The sequence below is a fragment of the Tursiops truncatus genome, chromosome 13 (assembly GCF_011762595.2).
Source record: "Tursiops truncatus isolate mTurTru1 chromosome 13, mTurTru1.mat.Y, whole genome shotgun sequence".
Classification (NCBI taxonomy): domain Eukaryota; kingdom Metazoa; phylum Chordata; class Mammalia; order Artiodactyla; family Delphinidae; genus Tursiops; species Tursiops truncatus.
This window is the reverse complement of record NC_047046.1, coordinates 9,767,417-9,788,462: the sequence shown is the minus strand read 5'-3', so window position 1 is coordinate 9,788,462 and position 21,046 is coordinate 9,767,417. Positions and strand designations below refer to the sequence as shown.

General features: G+C 42.8%; 1 protein-coding gene across 13 annotated transcripts in view; it reads right to left on the bottom strand.

Moving 5' to 3' along the window:
- CIT (citron rho-interacting serine/threonine kinase) overlaps positions 1-21,046 on the bottom strand; it is a 170,611-nt gene that overhangs the window by 31,290 nt on the left and 118,275 nt on the right. For all 13 annotated transcript variants that reach the window (XR_012325146.1, XM_073790086.1, XM_073790090.1 and 10 more), the window contains 4 exons: positions 11,938-11,991; positions 5,632-5,829; positions 4,432-4,625; positions 1,420-1,555 (listed from right to left, as the gene is read on the bottom strand). Coding sequence is in view for 12 of the 13 variants with exons in the window: in XM_073790086.1 (XP_073646187.1) it covers positions 1,420-1,555; positions 4,432-4,625; positions 5,632-5,829; positions 11,938-11,991 (582 nt within the window). In the remaining variant the exon portion in view is untranslated. The remainder of the gene's footprint in view (positions 1-1,419; positions 1,556-4,431; positions 4,626-5,631; positions 5,830-11,937; positions 11,992-21,046) is intronic.

The following is a 21,046-nucleotide window of genomic DNA, read 5'->3' as shown; positions in this document are numbered from 1 at the left end:
TCAAATAATGTATTTACTTTCCTTATGGTTAAAAAAAATAGTAAGTCAATACCAGGAGGGTTCCTGAGTAACAAGCTCTAGCCTTAAATCTGATCATATTATTTCTATGAAATTCTGCTAAGAAAATAATCACGGATGTCCATAAAGGTTTATGTTCATCACAGTGTTATTTATGATGGCAAAAACAAAAAAAAATGGAAGAAACTCAAATTTTCAACACAAGTGGAATCATTAAAATAGGTGCCTCGGGCTTCCCTGGTGGCACAGTGGTTGGGAGTCCGCCTGCCGATGCAGGGGACACGGGTTCGTGCCCCAGTCCAGGAAAATCCCACATGCCGCGGAGCAGCTAGGCCCGTGAGCCATGGCCGCTGAGCCTGCGCGTCCGGAGCCTGTGCTCCACAGCGGGAGAGGCCGCAACAGTGAGAGGCCCGCGTACTGCCAAAAAAAAATAAAAATAAAAAATAGGTGCCTCTGTGTAATTGATGTTTCTAGAACTACATGTTCAAAAAAGATTCACTAATTCAGGAAAAGACCCTAGTTATGTGATGTTTAAAAAAATATGTAAAGCTGTTTATATTGTAAGAACCTAAATTTATAAATAAATATTTATATGTATATACAAATTCGGTGATGACAGCTTACCAGTCATTTTTTTCTTGACTTTTCTGTGGTTTCTATATCTTCCACAATGACCCCAAATAATCACTTTTATAATCATGAAATTACAAAGTTACACAAAATTCAGAGGTTGGATTTCTACTTTATATTATGTGTGTGTGCGCGAAAGAGCGTGTATGTATGAGGCTATGCATATACATGAAATTCCTCGGACCTTTTGTTATCTATAATATTGAAGCACCTATTCGAAATCTCTTTTAAGATTAGATAAAAATCTCCAAACACTGGTATGTCACTTTGTAAATACAGAATACAGAGTGCTAGGTGGACAGAACACGTGTATTTCCAACGTGAAATACTGAGAACCTGCACCATCCTCAGATCCTACCGTGTCCCTGGACTTAGAACCCAGAGAGGCTGAGGCTTCCTGTCATTGCAGCAATGGGATGAGCATGAGTCCTCAACACTCCCCGCTCCCCAAGGATGTTCGACATTAGACCCATGAAGGCGTCTAGAAATCAAATGCCAGAAAGCAAGAGTGTTGTGCACCCAGATCAAAATCTCGACCTCAGGGGCCCTGACAGGCAGATGTGAGGAAGTCACTGACCGACTCTGACACCCTAATACCTGCCCCCCTCACCCACGCTACTGGCAACAGAGGGCGGCCCACGGGGAAGCATAATCGCGCGACTCTGTTTATGAAACATGCTGATCGTTGATCGCATGTGACTGTGTGTCAAGCATACCTGCTAAAAGGAGGTGCACACGTGTATCTAAAGGGCAGGAGGGACAGGGGCTGACCTTGTCGGAGAGACTCTCGGCCTTCAGCTTCTGTTCCTTGAGAGCCTGCTGCAGGGCCAGAATCTCAGCCTTGTGCTCCTTCACTGCTAGCTCGACCACCTGGCGCGACTCGGTGATCCGCTGATCGGCCCTCGCCCTGCGGGGAAACATGGGCACGTTCAGAGGCCCCACCATCGCCGCCCTGCAGGAAGGGAGCTGGTCCAGCTCGGACCCTGCTAAGCAACCAAACAGACTGTGGGCTGGCGAGATGCCCAACCCGACCCCTTGTTCTGAATTATGTCTTGTTTTCTGACCACGTTCAGAGTGAAGATGTGACCCACTTTAGGCCCTGGGTAAAAATACTCTTCACAGGTAAAGTTCCTGTGAATATATATGCACTTGGAAAGGCTGAAGGCGATAAGGCATCTTTCCAAATGCAACTGGGTTGGAGAAGACGTCACAAGACTGTCACACCCTCCTACGGGAGCAGGAAGGGAATGAGGGCCTGCTGAAGGAACACAGGGTGCAGAGGGCCACGCGAAGCCCCATGTGAGCAAACACTTCCTCTCCTTAAAGTACATGCAAGAGGTGAAGTGTTCTGGGTGCTCCTCAAGAAACTGAAACTTGAACCTGACGGATGTATCAATATCTGTAAATAAGGTGAAAGAATAGAAAAACTGGAAGCAAACTAGAAAAATCACTGCCCCTCCCCCCTTTAGGTCTTATGCTTTGCCGCTTCCACACCTGGGCTTGTACAGGCTCCTCCACTGGCAGCTCTCCTTCCCCACCCGACAAATCCAAATCTTACTCAGACTTCAAGGGTAAACTCAAAGACCACGTCCACCATAGAACCTTTCCCAGTTTCCCTCTCAGAAGCAACCTCTCCTTGTTGTCCCCTAAGCATAAAGGTATTTCTCGCCTGGCACAGCCCACTCTCTATTTTAGGCGTAGTTTACCTCCTCCAGTAGACTCTTAGCCTCTTGAAGACAAGAATTAAGAATTGTATTTTACTCATCTCAGGTCCCACACAATACCAAAATAGAGGGAGGAAAGAAACGGGGGTGGGTAGCCAAGACCTTTCACAATTTCCCCTGAAAGTATACATGAAATGTCTTCCCAAGCACAGCCCATGATTACACCTTCCACGTGTGATTGTGAATTTCTTGATGCTATGGTCAGATTCCGTCCCCAAAACTGTCTCTGAAGGATTCTAGAAACAGCTGGCATAAGAGCTGGACTTGCAGGTGGGAGGGAGGGTGTCTGTGTGAGGGCAGCCAGAATGTATGGTGAGGACGGGGGAGCCCAAGAGTTTGGAGGGAAACAGCAACAGAAGGTTGCTGGTCTTAAACCAGTAGTCCCCTTACATCAGCAAGTACCCTGAATGGGAAGATGTCTAAAAGGGGAAGATTTTTACCAGGTTCTCTTGAAACTTATAGGTCCTCTTTGCTTCCAGTCTTTTCTAGTTTGATTTAGCACAGATTATACATCCAAGACAGTGATGAGTCTACTTTATGATCAAGCAAATGTGCGAAATACTAAAATGAATCTGATAGAGTCCTAATAAATGATAAATATTTCCAGGTATAGTTTATCTTGTTTACAGAGTTCAGAGTGGACTTCCCTGGTGACGCAGTGGTTGGGAATCTGCCTGCCAATGCAGGGGACACGGGTTGAAGCCCTGGTCCGGGAAGATCCCACATGTCACGGAGCAACTAAGCCCGTGCGCCACAACTACTGAGCCTGCGCTCTAGAGCCCAAGAGCCACGACTACTGAAGCCCGCGCGCCCTAGAGCCTGTGCGCCACAACTACTGAGCCCATGCACTGCAACTACTGAAGCTCGCACGCCGCAACTACTGAAGCCCACGCGCCTAGAGCCCGTGCTCCGCAACAAGAGAAGCCACCGCAATGAGAAGCCCGTGCACCACAACGAAGAGCAGCCCCCACTCGCCGCAACTAGAGAAAGCCCGCGTGCAGCAATGAAGACACAACACAGCCAAAAAAAAGGAGTTGAGAGTACTGCAGGAAGGCAAGTTTCAGAGGAAGGTGATATTAGCGAGGTTATGGGGGAAGGGATAGGATTCAGCTGGGCAGACATGAAGCCACGGGGCGAATACCAGCCCGTAGGTGTCTCTGCACAAACTAAGAAAGGCACGTGTTCTTTAAGACTGTTTACTCCCATCTGTTGGTAAACTGTCATAATATACTGATTTTGTTAGTGCAAAAACTGCTGCTGTGAGCTGTTAAACTGTCATAATAAATCTTCATATCTATGACGTCTTCAGTGCAAACAGCATCCCCAGCAGCATGCAGTACACAACCCTCACACCTGTGACCCCGGCAGGAAGGGAATTCTATGCTGGGAGGACTGTGGGAACACAGAGAAAAGATACTACCTGAAATTATTTCCTACCAAGAAATGGAAAAAAAAAACTTCTTATAGAGCAGTTGTTCTCAAACTGGGGGTGATTTTGCCCCCCAGGGGACACTGGGCAATGTGTGGAGATGTGTGGGGTTGTCACAACAGGAGGAAGGAGCCACTACTCGGGTTTAGTGGGGCAAGCCCAGGGATGCAGCTCGGCATCCTACAGCGCACAGAAGAGTGCCCGCAACAAAGGATCATCCGGCCCGAACTGTCAATAACGCCAAGGTTGGTGTAGAAGGCAGACTTGCGTCACAAATGACCAGGATCGAAAGAGTGATGGTCTTGCTACATGGTCACAATGATTAGAAACCCGAGAAAAGAGTTTCTACAAAGAAAGCACTGAGATATTCTCCCTGCTGACTCCCAGGGCCCTGCATGGGGTAAGTGGTCACCATCTACTGCCAAATGGCACTGTCTGTATTTACAATGAGGATGACAGACCCATTCTGGTTTGCACAAGAGTCTCCCAGTTTTAACACTGAAAGTCTTACGTCCCAGGACACTGCTCAGTGCTGGCCAAGCTGGGACAATTGGTTACCCTGCTGGTAGCTCTGAGCTGGATCCTGCTGCTGTCACCTGCCATTGGCTTTCTACCAACAGGAAGTCCCACCTGCTCTGCTTCTCAGTGTCCAGCATCCTCTGTAATTCTCGAACCCGACACTCAAACTGGGACTTCTCGTCACCAAGGACGCTCCTCCAGGCCTCCCACTGCCGCTCTTTTTCCAGCAGCTCGTCGTTCAGGGCTTCCAGGTCCATGACCTGCTCCTCCAGCATTGTGCAGGTAGTCTTCAGAGCCTCCATCGTCTGCAAATCAGTATCACTGAGTTGTGCTTTGTGTCAAATGAGGATTTCCCAGATGTTACTTTTGTCAGATCAGTTTCAGAAAAGCAGGAGTTTCTAACTATGGTCTGAAAGACACTATCTTTTTCTCCTACAGAATGAGGGGACCAGACAAGAATGGATGAAGGGCCATTTCTGCCGTCATCTTATAGAAAGAACCAGGAGGAAGACCAGGGAAAAGAGACCACACTTAACAATAAAGTGGCTCGGGAATTCCCTGGCGGTCCAGTGGTTAGGACTCTGAGCTCTCACTGCTAAGGGCCAGGGTTCAATCCCTGGTAGGGGAAATAAGATCTCATAGGCCATGTGACACAGCCAAAAAAAAATTTTTTTAAAATAAATACGTAAAAATAAAGTGGCTCACAGAAGCATTCTATTCTATTTTTAATGGTTTTAAATCAAAATCAAAAACAACCACACAAAGGACTTCCCTGGCAGTCCAGTGGTTAAGACTGTGCACTTCCACTGCAGGGGGCACGGGTTCCATGGGGATGGTGGGGAACTAAGATCTTGCATGCTGTGCGGAGCGGCCAAAAAACAAACAAAAAAACCAAACCAACTAGACACTTCTAAAAGCCATTTTTAAAACCCACAAGCCTTCAAAACACAGACATGGGCTTCCCTGGTGGCACAGTGGTTGAGAATCCACCTGCCGATGCAGGGGGCACGGGTTCGTGCCCTGGTCCGTGAGGATCCCACATGCCGTGAAGCGGCTGGGCCTGTGAGCCGTGGCCGCTGAGCCTGCGCGTCTGGAGCCTGTGCCCCACAACGGGAGAGGCCACAGCAGTGAGAGGCCCGCGTACAGCAAAAAAAAAAAAAACAAACACAGACATGATTATAAAAAAGAGCCTTTTTACTGGACAGGCTCAGTCTGAGAACCCTTGGGAGAGATGCAACTGGCACCTCCTCTAAAATCTAAAGGGGTTCCAAGTTTCCTGGGGAAGTCTCTGACATTGTTTACAATCCTTACTTGCTTCTGGCTGGTGAGCTGCATCTCCCTCTCCGTGATCTCGCGGCGGAGATGGTCTACTTCACTTCGCAGCTGTACGATCTCATCACTGGCGCCAGAGGCCTCATCAAGTTGTTTGGACAAGTAGAAATTTTGGTTGTTGAGCTCAGCATTGTCCTCCGTCAGCTGGTTTAGCTGCTCCTCCAGGTCTGTGATTACCTAAGAGGAAAGGAATCCGGTTACGCAGACAAGCAAGTTGATCTGAAATGAGAAATTGCTTCCAGAGCCATCAGCACTTGAACCTACATGATAATGACGATCAGTGTGCAGCTCACGTTTGCCCATCCAACCCCTGTGAGCCAAACTCAATCTCCCACACCCGCCCCCTTAGCGCCCAAACACACATATGCTGTGGGAGAACAAGAAATGTCTCGGATTCTTCTCTGACTCAGGATTCATCGGGAAAATATGGTAAAAACAAATCAATCAAAAGTGCCTGCCATATGGAAGGGGCAACTTTAAATGAGATCAAGTTCATGGACGATAATAGAATGTGGAAAATGCAAACTGAGGAAAGAGGAATAGTAGAGAGACTGGTATCACAATCTGCTAATTAAGCTAAAACGCCCAGGACACCATCTACAGGACATTATCCTGGGAAACAGTCTTAGAAAGCAAAAGAAAGTTCTTATCATGGAAGACTGAGTGAAGGACACTAAGAGTTAGTTTAATAATATTTTAGGTAATAAATTTAAGTTCATGCAACAAAAGGAAAAAAAAATTAAGGGACTCTCAGAATAATCCTGAAAAATAATACTGTATGACAGCATCACTTTAAATGGTTCTTATTATGCAGCTGGCTATCAGAAAGTGGGAAGGCATGTATATGAAATTGTCATTTTACTGAGAGAGATTTAATCTGGTTTTACTAAATGATTTCCCTGCTCAATGGCAGAATGATTTCAATTTCAGCGCATTTAGCTTTCCTGTTCTCTTTGCTGAGGTTTAGTACCAGCACTTGCAAAGGGCTTTTATATATAATACTTTAGAAGTTTAAGGGCAATTTTCTAATAATAGTTGGAATGAGGCGCACTGGCGGTAAATTAAATTTTACATAACTAAAAGGAGTAAATTAAAAGGAAATGCCTCTGAGTCTATGGTTAATTGTTTCCCATTTTCAAACCCAGAGTAGACTTAGTTTCTGAAATGTTGCCACTGTTTCCATGACTAACTCCCTATTTTAACCTACTTTGACTATCAATTAAAAAAAAATCTTCCCAGGCACATAGAATTAAAGAACGTCAATTAAGTAGATCTGTTCAATGTGGCCACAGCTTTTCATTTTGTTAACTGTGCTGATGAGCTTTTAATGCAGTAAGTGGTCTAGTAATTTGTATTTTAATATCAAAAGCCATGTTAATTCCTACGGTTTGTGTAACGCTATCAGCTACAAGAGGGGGAATAAAGGTTATCTGGTCAGGTTCTTGGCTAAACCTCCTTCATCAGGGTTAAAAAAAAAAAAAAAAAAAAAAAAGGAAAAAAACTGCAAGTCTGTCACTCCTAGCAGGCACTTCTGCCTCACAGGGAACCCTGTATCACCCTTTGTGTGACGTGGTTAAATCTCCCGAAAGCAGAAACAATGAGTAAACAATGCAGTAAACCCATTCCTTAAGATGGTTTTCCTCCTAGACTGCAAATGTCTCCACTGTGCTTCCTTCTACCTCTGCCCCCAAAGGAAAACAACAAGACTGATGCGGCAAACTGGCCTGGAAGCTGCGCTATAAAATGGATTCTGGAAGCCCCAGATAAGCCACCTTGAACTTGGCTGGGTTGGTTTCTCCACCTGACACGGAGGTAAATACTATATTGACTACCTCCTCTGTTGCTCTGGTTTTAATGTTTTGGCTTTTTCTTGCGTGCTATTCTACTTTAACGCATCATGTGAAATACATGGGATAAAAATTAGTGACCAAGATGTTGAGGCACCAGTGGTGCCCCATGGGGAGCAAACAGACTACAGAAAATCTACCCACATAAGAATATATATGCTGCCAAAATAATTTACTTGTCATTCAAAGACATATTTAAGCCTTTGGGTACCTACTCCCTTTCTTTGACTCATGAAAAAAAAATGCAATTTATAATAAGCCCATTTCTGTCACTTCTTCTCCTCCTCCCCAAATTAGATTATAAAGTGCTAAAGAAGAAACACTCGAAAAAAGTCAAGGAGGTGCCAAGATTACTACTCTCATTTCGACTGGCCACTGGAGTAGGAAGAGTCCTTCTATCTCCTGTCGTCACCCTGTTTTCAAGGGGTCTCTGACTTCTGTTCACACTTGTGGTGACTGGCTCTGTATTCTGTCATCATCTCTATGTTGCCTGTTTGACAAGAGGAGGATGAGGTGCTTGCACGAAAGCAGTCGAGGCCTCGTGAAAGCATGTTAGCGCATTCGGACGTTTCGTATGTCCTTCCTGCCCAAAAGCCGTAACACGTTGAGCTTGTGGCTCTGTGGGAGTTGCCAGAGTGTTAGACACACACAGATATTGGGCGGACCTGAGTAAATTAATGATCTCCATGGTTTAAAAAAAAAAAAAGAATAATGGGCTATCTGTGATTTTGAACCAGGTTATAAGCAAAGAGAATTCTTAGGTCTACTTTGTGGGTATATTCCCTCCACACCGAGGGCAAATGATCTGTTTCCTGTATTATGAGTCTCTTAAGCTTTCAACCCCAAGGATAGAAGGCAGGAAAGATAAACTGCAAGGCTGATTCCATCTTAGTGGTAAAAAAAAGATGAGGGAGATAGCTTCATAATGCAAGGGCCAGCAGAGCTTTCTTCTATGCTGTTTTTACAGATAAGAGATCTTGGTACAATTCTAACAGAAAACAGGGATATAAAAAAATTATCTACTCTCAGTGTCCAAAAAAAACTTTTTTTAAAGATCTCTATCAGTTGCTTTTTAAGCACACCTCGTGGTTCTGAGATACATGTGTTACCTCTCACACCTGACTGGGCAACCAGCAGAGGGAACGTTACCTGGTAAATGTCCAGGTAAATGTCGGGGGTGAAGACACCAGCCAGACAATGAGTATCGGGCTGAAAAGACACAGGGCTGACATCCTATTTTAATGCCTCATTCCTTCTTGAAGGCAGCTATTTGCATATTATTTATTTTTAATCTTATGGCTGACAGATTGATTCATAATTAAAACCGTGTCATATGCTGGCCCACCAACTCCTCTCCAAAACAGACTTAGGTAGGGTTTTAGGTGCCAGATTGAATCAAGTCCTTTTTTTAAATCTCTTCAAAATAGAGAAATGGCCTGAGCTCGAAAATCTTACTGCTCATGAGCTTATTAAAAAAAGCTGCTAACTGGGAGCTCCAATTGATTGAGCTATTATAGGAGTTCCCACCGGCAACAAAGATGACATTTGCCAGCGGCGACAATCCTGGACAGCACCAACGAGAAAGGAACATCTATCGCGCTCTCCTAAAGTGTCTATAAAGCAGCCTTTGAACTTGCGAGAGTATAACTGCGATCTACCATTGCTGCCGAGTGTTGTTCTAAAGTGGTGGTTTTCAAACTTTTTTAAGGAGCAGGACCGTTTTCTACACAAGATTCTGTGGTAAATCCAATATAATAAAATGATAATAGCAACCAACACTGATTAGTGCATTCTGTGGGCCAGGCCCTGTACAAACACCAATGCACCATCTAATTCTTACAGGAACCCCAGGTATTATTACCAAGTTTCGGATTCTATGACTCAGTGTTTCCTAGGTTTTACTGTTTCCGAAATCTGAATGTATATTGCAGCTAAGCAGCTGTCTCTCTTCCCTCACCCAGCCCCGCAAAGAGCAGTAATTAAATGAATTATGCATCTTACAATCGATGGTGTATTGGAATTGAGGACATACAATGTCATCTCATTTCATGGACAAAGAAATGGAGCCTCAGGAGTGTAACATCACATAGGTTACCAAGAGACCAATTTAGAATCTGAACCAGTCTACCTGACTCCAGAGCGTGTGTTTTGGACCCCCAAGCTACCCAGCTGCCGTAGCTGAAATGTGGGTGGGGATCACTTTCTTGGGATCCCCCTCCCACTGGGAGAGGCCCCCAAAGGCTTCTTCACAGAATGCCAGGGGTAAGTAAAGGAAGGATTAGAAGTCACTGTGCCAGAAAAAGCAAATTGGAGGGATAAAGAGAGTACAAAAGTTACATAAGAAAGTAACCAAATTTGTTCTACATATTGGTATATTCCATTAAAACTACACTTGCAATTTTAAAAATGGGGGGGGAGGGAGGATTACAAAGGCACACAAGGAAACTCTTGAGGGTGATGACTATGTTTGTTATTTTGATTGTTTTGCTGGTTTCACAAATATACACACATTTCAAAACTCATCAGGTTATTGTACTCTGATTATTCCTTAAGCTGTAAAAAAAAAAAAAAAAAAAAAAATGTTTAAAAAAAAAAAGATGAAAAAAGGAGAAAAGAAAACTCCAGATGAATGGAACAGGATTACTGACGTACACATTTAAAATGCATCCAAGTTTATTTTAGGAAAAAATAGTAATGTTAAAAAAAAAGTCACAGTCCTCAAATGATCTATATTTTATTCAGTGATCATTTATGAGCATGTATGTAATATAAGCACATAACTCTTGTGTAAAATAAGAAACCAAGATAATAAGAAACTAAAACAGTAAGGCAAAAGAGTAGAGGAACAGAATGCATCAATTCCTCAAGGAAGGGAAGAAATCAACAGATAATGTTAAGGCAAGCCCACCCTAGATCCAGCCACTGGCAACAGGAAATAGACCTAAACTCCATCTGCCAGGTACCTACTAGAGTGAAACAGAGGCACGTCCCATGACCTAGCTATTCCACTCTTGGGTATATGCTCATCAGAAACAAGGCCTTATAGCCGTCAAAGGACCTGTACAAGAATGTTCCTAATAGCTTTATTCCTACCAGAAACAACCCAAACATCCATCAACAGGCGAATGGATAAACGAACTTCAGTTCTATACGCACACTGGAAACACGACACCGTAATTAAAATATAACAAAATCTCGATGGATGCAACAACATGGATGAACCTCAGAGACAATTTAAGGAACAAAAAAAGCTAAACCCAAAAGACCACATCTTCTATGATTCCATTTATATGAAGTTCAAGAACAGGAAAAACTAAGGTGTGGTATCAGAGGTCAGAATACTGGTTACCCTTAGGGCAAAGGACGCTGATGGGAAGAGGAGAGGAGGGAACCTTCTGGGAGCTGAAAAGTTATGTATCTTGATCTTTGTTGTGGTTACACAAGTTGTCTATACACATACAAATCTATCCAGCTATATGCTTAATATTAGTTGCACTTCATGTACTTTGTTGTGTGCATTTTATATCTAAATGAAGCGGGGGGGAAAGAGGGGGGGAGCATATACCAGGACTTAATGCCCCATTTATAGTAGGTAAGGAGGAAAGAAGGAGTTCATTACAAGAAAAGAAAATATGCCTATAGGAGGTGGAGGGGTGTTTCTGGAAATTTACAGATGCAAACAATACAAATGGAGACAAGCTGACTGAGAACTGCCTAAGGAGGTAACAGAGCAATGAAAGGACCAAAGAAAGGAGGTAGAACCATGAATAAGGACAACATCCCTCCCTTCTGAAAGGGGCCTATTTTAATCCCTCTCTCTGATCAAAAATAGACTCTGAGTTTCCACTGATCCTACCCTATTACATAACCTATGAATGATGCTTATCTGCTCCTGGAATTGACTTCTCTCAATAGAAATAACGACTCCCGAGTCCTAGATTCTGAATTTGCATGTTAGGAAGCCAGATTTTGCCTGTTAGGAAGTTAACACTTGTAGATTCCCCAGTAGAAGAACTTGTTGGTCTTCCCTCTCTGTAGAGGCAGTAGGGTGGAGAAGCCTGACATGTCTAACTGCCCCTTACCATCTGGGGCCAGTCTCAGACAGAACCTTCTAGATTGGAGAAGGAAGGGGAGCTCCAATGGGACTTTTGTTGCAGCTACTGAGATCTATTAGTGGTTCTGCAGTGAGAATTATTTTGACCATTCCAACAAGCCTTCCCCAAACACGAAGAATGGTTTAATTTTTTTTAAACTGGCAGGAACACAAGACACTGAAGTTATCTGAGGCTCAGAAACTTCCAAATCAGTTTGACCACATTAACTGCTTCAATTTGAAAGTTTATATCAAAAATCAGTCACTGATATTAGAATGAGATGTCCCCCTTTCCTTCTCAGTTTTAGTTTCATGTTATTTTCATCATCTTTGGTTAATACTCACAGTACAGCTGTTACGAAGGGCATCAAATTTGCGCTGGATTTCATCTCTATGTGCCTAAAAGGTAAGAAGTTGATTATAAATTTTTCATAGGGTGGAATACAATTCTACATGCTATGGGTCAAATAAAGAAAATCACAATTTGTCTAAAAAAGCCAAGAACGCTGTTGCAGCTGCCCCAGCACCTTTTTTTCAAAGAATTAATCAAGTCATACCCAACAGGAGAAGCAAAGTTACAGGAATACACAATGCCTATTAATAACATTAACTATTTAGACCACACATCACACCCTGTACAAATATATATTTAACATTCAGATTAAAACTAGGCACTAGTGGAAGAAAGGAAAAAAACATAGGATGAAGTTTTACTCTCTTTTATTTGTCTTCCTCCCCATTCTTTTTTTTTTTTTTTTTTTTGCGGTACGCGGGCCTCTCACTGTTGTGGCCTCTCCCGTTGCGGAGCACAGGCTCCGGACGCGCAGGCTCAGTGGCCATGGCTCACAGGCCCAGCCGCTCCATGGCATGTGGGATCTTCCCGGACCGGGGCACAAACCCATGTCCCCTGCATCGGCAGGCGGACTCTCAACCACTGCGCCACCAGGGAAGCCCTTCCTCCCCATTCTTAATCTTTTCCTCTTCCCTCCAATTGGCTGCCCACCACTGCCCCACCCCCGCCCCCAAGGCTTCTCCCAAGAAAGACACAAACACACATATACAGGACAATAGCCAGGACAAAGTAGGGACTTTTGAAAAATTAAATCCAAAGCTGCTGAGATTCAGAAACCCTACGTAGACCCTGAAGTAAATATAAAGATTTTCACCTACGCAGAGGCGCTCTAAACCAGTAGCATTCATTCAGCTGACAAGAATATTTTGAGTACATACTACATGGCAGACACTATGGCAAGATACAGCATATCTGGCCTCACCTTCATTCTGGTGCGGACAGGTAGAAAATAAACAAGGGCAGGATTACAAACAGTGACAAGTGTTATGAAGGAACAGTGACAAGTGTTATGAAGGGCCTAGGGAAAAAGAATAAGGGGGGAGAAAAAGAACTCACTTAGATGGGGCAGTCAAGGAGGGCTTCTCTGAAGAGCTGACATTTAAACTGAAACCTGCAGGGTGATGAGGAGCCAGCCATGCAAAGAACAGAAAAGAGCAGAGGGAACAGCATCTGCAAAAACCCTGAGGCAAGAAAGGGTTTGGTGCATTTGGGGAACAAAAAAGGACCTGAGTGGCTAGAGCAGTTTTTTACACTTCAAGCTGTGACTCAAGAGTGAAGATGTCAAGTCAAATTTTTTTGGTTTGTTTTATCCAATGAAATGGAATAAACAGGATACATTAGAAAACATCAGAATGTACCTTGGAGAGTAAAGGTAAGCACCATTGTTGGAAACTTGTTTCAGATACCATAAGTCATCAAGTTTAAGTTGCTATCAATTGTAAGATTTACCACAATTTTATGTAACATTAAGAAAAAGAAGTACTGCCAATGAAACTATGACATGTTTATGTCCTTATGACTACAGAATCATATACAGGCTATAAGATGCATCCTGATTATCCACCTTAAAACTCATTGAAACTCAGTATATAGGATCCCTTGTATGAGACTGCAAGGTAAGATGTATTCTTCTGTGGACTGTGGCCAAAGAACAAAAGAGGGAAAATGTGGCCCAAGCTGATGGTAGAGAGGCAGGCCCAGACCAAGAATCTTTTTTTTTTTTTTTTGTGGTACGCGGGCCTCTCACTGTTGTGGCCTCTCCCGTTGCGGAGCACAGGCTCTGGACACTCAGGCTCAGCAGCCATGGCTCACGGGCCCAGACACTCTGCGGCATGTGGGATCTTCCCGGACCGGTGCACGAACCCGTGTCCCCTGCATCGGCAGGTGGACTCTCAACCACTGCGCCACCAGGGAAGCCCAGACCAAGGATCTTGAAGGCCAAGAAAAGAGTTTGGATTTCATTCAAAATGCAATTAATTGGAGGCCAACAGAGGTTTTAAAATGCAGAGTGACATGGCCTGGTTGTCGTTTTGTGGATGCTGCAGGAAGAACAGAGCAAAACAGGACAAATGTAGAAGGAAGTTCAAAAACTACTGAGGAGGTCGCTGCTGTCATTAAAGGAAGAGAGGATGGTGGCTTGGAGCTGGACGTGACAGAAGATGCAGAGAAGTGGATGGAGGTGAGATCTCTTTTGGAAGCACAGGTAATAAGACTTGTTGATGGACATGGGGGCCAAGGGTTCCTTAACGGACTTTTGATTTGGAAGACAAGGTAGATTACGGCACCATTTGCTTAGCTATGAAAGCCCAAAGAAGAATCCAGTTTGAGGCCAAGGAAAATGTGGTCCTTCGCTTTAAAAAAAAATAAAAAATAATCATCTCTATCGGAGATTAATAAGTAATAAATGCTGGAGAGGGTGTGGAAAAAAGGGAACCCTCCTACACTGTTGGTGGGAATGTAAATTGATGCAGCCACTATGGAGAACAGTATGGAGGTTCCTTAAAAAAATAAAAATAGAGCTACCATATGATCTAGCAATCCCACTCCTGGGCATATATCCAGAGAAAACTCTTAATTCAAAAAGATATATGCACCCCAGTGTTCATAGCAGCACTATGTACAATAGCCAAGACATGGAAACAGCCTAAATGTCCATCAGCAGATGAATGGATAAAGAAGATGTGGTCTATACACAATGAATACTACTCAGGCATAAAAGAAGAATGAAATAATGCCTTTTGCAGCCACATTGGATGGACCTAGAGATTATCATACTAAGTGAAGTAAGTCAGACAGGGAAAGACAAATATCATATGATATCACTTATATGTGGAATCTAAAGTATGATACAAATGAACTTATTTAGAAAACAGAAACAGACTCACAGACATAGAAAACAAACTTATGGTTACCAAAGGGGAAAGGGCAGGGATAAATTAGGAGTTTGGGATTAGCAGATATAAACTACTACATACAAAATAGATAAACAACAAGGTCCTACTGTATAGCACAGGGGACTATATTCAATATCTTCTAATAAATCAAAATGGAAAAGAATATTTAAAAAAATGTAGCTGAATCAATTTGCTGTACACCAGAAACACAATATTGTAAATCAACTATACTTCAATTTTTTTAAAAAAAGAAAAAGGTCTACAAGAGAAGTAAGTCAAAAAATTCAGCACCTAGCCTGTCAATGCAGGGGACACGGGTTTAAGCCCTGGTCCGGGAAGATCCCACATGCCGCAGAGCAGCTAAGCCTGTGTGCCACAACTACTGAGACTGCGCTCTAGAGCCCACGAGCCACAACTACTGAGCCCGAGTGCCACAACTGCTGAAGCTGCGTGCCTAGAGCTCATGCTCTGCAACAAGAAGCCATGCAGTGAGAAGCCCGTGCACCGCAACGAGGAGTAGCCCCCACTCGCCACAACTAGAGAAAGTCCATGTGCAGCAATGAAGACCCAACGCTGCCAAAAATAAATACATACATACATAAATAAATAAATTTAAAAGAAAAATTCAGCACCTAATTTAGCTGTGATGTATTCTCTAAATATGTCTATTTTGCCATAGATTTATATTTTAAGTTTATAACAGCAGATTAGCCACCGCAGAAAAAAAGATTAGTGAACTTGAAGACATAGCAACAGAAACTATCCAAGATGAAATACACAAAGAAAAAAAAAAGACGTAAAAAATGAACACAGCATCAATGAGCTGTGAGACAACTCCAAGGAGCCTGATTTACATGTAATCAAAGTCCCTGAAGGAGTGTAGGGGTGAGACAAAAAAAAAATTTGAAGAAATAATGGCCACAAATTTTCCAAAGTCAATGAAAAAATAAATCCATAGATGCAAAAAGTTAAATGAGCCCTAAGCACAGGAAACATGAAGGAAATTAAGCTAAATCACATCATAATCAAACTGCTTAAAACCAGTAACACAGAGAGAAAAAGCTTGGGCTTCCCTGGTGGCGCAGTGGTTGAGAGTCCACCTGCAGATGCAGAGGATATGGGTTCATGCCCTGGTCCGGGAAGATCCCACATGCCGCGGAGCGGCTGGGCCCGTGAGCCATGGCCGCTGGGCCTGCGCGTCCGGAGCCTGTGCTCCGCAATGGGAGAGGCCACAACAGTGAGAGGCCCGCATACCAGAAAAAAAAAAAAAGAAAAAAGAAAAAGCTTAAAACCAGCTAGAGAAAAAAGACAAGTTACTTATAGAGAAACAAAGAGAAGAAAGATTTCTCCCAGTGAGGTTGGAGGGGTTTTGGAGGGGAGTAAGCTAGAAGACAGTGGAACAACATCTTTAAAGTACTGAAAGGAAAACAAAAACAAAAATCTGTCAACCTAGAATTCTATACCCAGCAAAAATGTCTTTCAAAAATGAAGGCGAAATAAAGACCTTTCCAGACACACAAAAGCTGAAAGAATTTGCCACCCACACACCTGTACTATAAGAAATGTTAAAGGAAGTCTTTCAGGCAGAAGATGACAACCAGAGACTTAAATCTACACAAAAGAATGAAGAGGACTGGAAAAATGTAAAACAAAACAAAAATCAGTAATTGCACAGACGGACTTACAGATTCATAAATTAAGAGTTATCACTTAGAATCAACTCAAATAATTAGCCCCTATTTTCATGAACTAATTTAATAGATTATGATTTTTTCCCCAAAACTGTGTTTTGCCTAATAATGATATGAGAGATTTATTAATTTAATGGGGCAAGAATACAATTTATCCAAATTAGGAACGTGGCTATTTGTATCACTGATGAATCTCATTTGTGAGTATCCTAAAGGAAGAATCCTTAGGTTAGTAAACTCTAGAGCAGGAATGAACACCTTTTTTCTTGTAAGGATCAGATAGTAAATATTTTTGGCTTTGAAGGCCACTCAGTCTCTGTCACAACTACTCAACTCTGCCCTCACAGCACAAAACCACCCACAGACAATATGTACACAAATGGGTGTGATTGTGTGTGAATAAAACTTTATTTACAGGAAGCAGACTAAATTTGGCCCACTGGCTATAGCTTGCCAACCTCTACTCTAAATGACTATTTGGTGTGAAATTACTCAGACAGAAACAGGAAGCTGAAGGTGGAGTTAACTTCTTCAAAGCCTAAGCAATGATTATAAAAAAGCTTTCTGGCCTAGACTGAGGGATAGAAGACCTGTTCCACTTTGACTAATAGCAAAGTTTCCAAATAACACCACACCAGTAGAAACTTGCCTAACTGCCCCACAGTAGCCTGAAATTTCAGTCACTAATATTTCTATTATAATTTACCATCATGAGGCCTTTGGATCACTCTGACACATCAAATGACACTCCTCTTTGAGGGTATAATGTAAGGAACTACTATGGCTTTTGATTTATTATTGACTGAAATATAAACACAAAATGTAGTTGTGACTGTTGTGACTGCTGGAAGTACTGTAACAATCACTGAACTGATCTGAGCTTTAAAATGGCAAGAAACATGTTTTATGTTCCTTTGAAATAAGTTGTAAAACAAATGCACAAAAAGTCACATTATATATAAAGGTAATAAAATATGTAACACAAGCTTTGGATTCTCTCAATGAAATATCTGAGTGTTAATTAGGTGTTAGAAGCTACAGGGAATAAATATTTACCCTCTTAAAAATTACTGAGGACCCCAAAGGGCTTTTGTTTATGTGAGTTATGTCTATCTCTATTAACCACATTAGAAGTTAAAGCAGATTTTTTCAAACATTTATTATTTTTTTAAATAAAAGTATTGCTTTTGCACCATCGGTGCAAATGTTAACACAATGAAAAACACCACATGACAGCTTAGTATTATTATGAAAATAACCTGAACTTGGGGACCCCCCACGGAGCCACAGACACCCCCCACAACTTGAGAACCACTGACCTAGGGGTTGGGTGGCAAGAGGCAGAAGGGACAGGCTGCATCCTGGAAATCAGAGAGGCACTCACTTTGGGGAGTATTTATGTCTTCTTTAATTTTAAGGAAAGTTACAAGAGGAATGAAGAAAAGAGAACTATTATGCAACCTTGATGAGAGAAAATACCTGTAGAACTGTGAAAAGGAAACATGTGTTTAGGTGTCTGACCGCCTTCTGGGATCCACCGTCAGGATCCTAGAACACAGGCTTCCACACATCCACCCCTTTCCCTGGGAAGGCAGGCACCAAGCAACACTGTCACCTTAAGTGACCCAATTTCACATCTCGCCTATCGTGCCGATGGGTTACTAATTCAATACAACAATTGATAGTTATGTAAAAGAGAAAAAGAGAGCGTGCACTGACTAATGATTTTAACAAATCAAAGAGGATGACTCTGGGATCCCACCATCACGCTCTGCTGGGAGAATCCCTTTCTGGAGTGTCTCTAGCTTTTGACTTGATTATTCAGCATTAGTCATTTAACAAAATCAGTAAAAGAACGTGAGGACAGGGACATGAAACGTGTTTGTGGGGCCATGCTGGTGGGCACGAAGCCCACACGGTTCCTCTACCCCGCGGCCCCATTCAGAGCAACGCTCCCATCACGTCGCACGTCTGCATGCAATGAAGTGTGCAAGCTCAAATTCTCTTCCACAGAAGAAGGCACTACACGGAGTCTTTTTTTTTTTTTTTTTTAAAGATTTTTTGATGTGGACCATTTTTAAAGTCTTTATTGAATTTGTTACAATATTGCTTCTGTTTTATGTTTTGGTTTTTTGGCCCCAAGGCATGCAGGATCTTAGCTCCCCAACCAGAGACTGAACCCACACCCCCTGCGCTGGAAGGCGAAGTCTTAACCACTAGACCGCCAGGGAAGTCTCTACATGGAGTTATAAATTTCAATTCCAGGTGGAAAATTCTCTCTTCCACCAATAAGCACTGAAGCATCTTAAAAGCATGACTTTTTGTTTAAATCTGACTCTCTTGCTGCTGTCCACCTTGACTCAATCTCAGCTTTTAATGGCCAGTGAATTTCAATGCAAATGCAATTGACAGGGTGGGTAAAGGGAGAATGGGAAAAAAGAAAGCCTGAGGAAGACCAACAATGGCAACTGGTGTCCTCTGCCACACTTCTTCAATGGAGAGCTTCCATTAACTGTGCTCCATCAATTTTTGGCCCAGGGGCAGAAGCCAAACAGGGTAACTGCTCCCCTCCCAGGTGAGGAGGTGGCCACCTCTTAGAATTAAAGCAATAATAGCCCATTTGACTATTTCCTTTTCTTGATAAAACAGCCTACTATGAAGCAAACAAGCCTCCTAGGAGATCATTTTAGATCCAGCTGGTTGAATTTGATTGATGCTTACGTTGGCTCTGAACTTGGGCCAGAACAATGAGAGAGGGAGAGTCAGGGTACTGCATCTGTGACCATTTTCTCTCTCTCTCTCTCAGAAAATACATTCTTCAGAACAAATTCAACAAAGCCATTCAGGCAACAGCCACCTGTGGTCCATGACCAGATTTATGGGACATAATCAAGAGGAGGGGAGAGGAAAAACCCACAGCCTTCAAACTGAACTGAGGCAAATTGATGTGAGGTTTGGATTCCTGCATGATGGGCTTACGAACAGCTGTTTGACCAAAGGCACTTTCCTGTCATCATTGTGAACAAGCCCTATTTTCCAAGGGATCCTCATCTGTGAGAGTCGTAGAGCCCTAGTTTCCAGACCTAGGGAGGTTTGTTTCTTTCTTTCTTTCTTTTTTTTTTTTTTAAGATGCTCTGAGGCAGTGATCTCATCTGACTAAATTAAGTCGTGACTTGCTGCTGTGCAGGCGTCCAGCAGCCATTAGACACAGCACATTCCAACCAGCAGCAAGACAGGACTGAAAAACTAATTTCCCCACAGATAAACAGCAGCGACACAAGCTCTACTGTATACCCTCCTCCTTCCAAACGGGCAGGGTAAGACGCATGACCACCGCCTCCCTCCCAATTCCAACAGAGTAGAGAGGTAAATGTTTCCTTCTCCTCCACTCCATGGTAAAAGGATTTGAGGGATTACAGGCCAGTCCCCTGGGAAGAAAAAGCTAAAGACACAGCACTAGGCGCACAGTGAGGACTCATTAAGTACAGATTAAATGACTGACGTCTCCTTCTTTCAGAGCTGGGGTGGTTCATGTGGGGGGAAATATTAATATACAAGGCATTAAATATAATAGTGGTTGGATTTTAGGTGTCTCTTTTAGCAGCTAAGAAATGCCATCTGGCTGTCTCTCTCCACATCCACCCCACTCCAGAAAGTGTATACGCCTTCTTGGCGTATATATTCATTTCATTCTTACCTCCATTTTTTTCTTCTATGACTTCTTTTCTCTTAGACTTTTCTTTCTTATTCGATCCTGTTATACTGTTTCGTATCTTTCCAAACTGTTTCCAATCCATTTTTGAAACAGGGCAGAATATAAACAAAGAGACACTAACTATTTTCTCCAAACCAAATACTGGGGGCACATGGCATCATTTAATGAGCGTTTTCATAGAGAAAACATTGGAAACTAAGGTTGCAACCAATATCTGAACTTGGCATAAGTCCTGGATAATCCAGGATGCACAAGCATCTTCTATAAAGGAGTTACTTTGTATCCCCAGAATCCTGGAAGGCCCTGTATCCTGGACTGTTCCATAAAGACCCTGGCACTCTCAGATCATGTTCCCAATTTGGTCCCCAAACACCCAACAGTGGTAGATAACTTCTAAGAAGGAAATTAGTTAAAAAATATATATTTTTATATATATATGTATATATACATACACACACGTATTAGTTTTAAACAGGGTAAATCATAAGCAACAAAAGTGCATGATCATCTGCAGAAGTAACTCCACTCTAAGAGATGTTTAGAGGTGTTTGCTGATGGAGATGGGGACAGGATCCAAAATGAGTCAGAATGAATAAGATACCCATTTGGTACCTTATTGAAAAAGACTCTGAACATCAGCTGCATTGTGCCCTGCCCACAGAAGGGGGTACCCTGACCAGCAGGCATGAGTGTGCCCGTCCACTTGGCAAGTACAGTATGTTACCATTAGAAATGTATGCACTTGGTTGATACCAGCCATTAAACTCATTCAGCTCTCTGTGCCCAGAGTCCAGGTCCACCA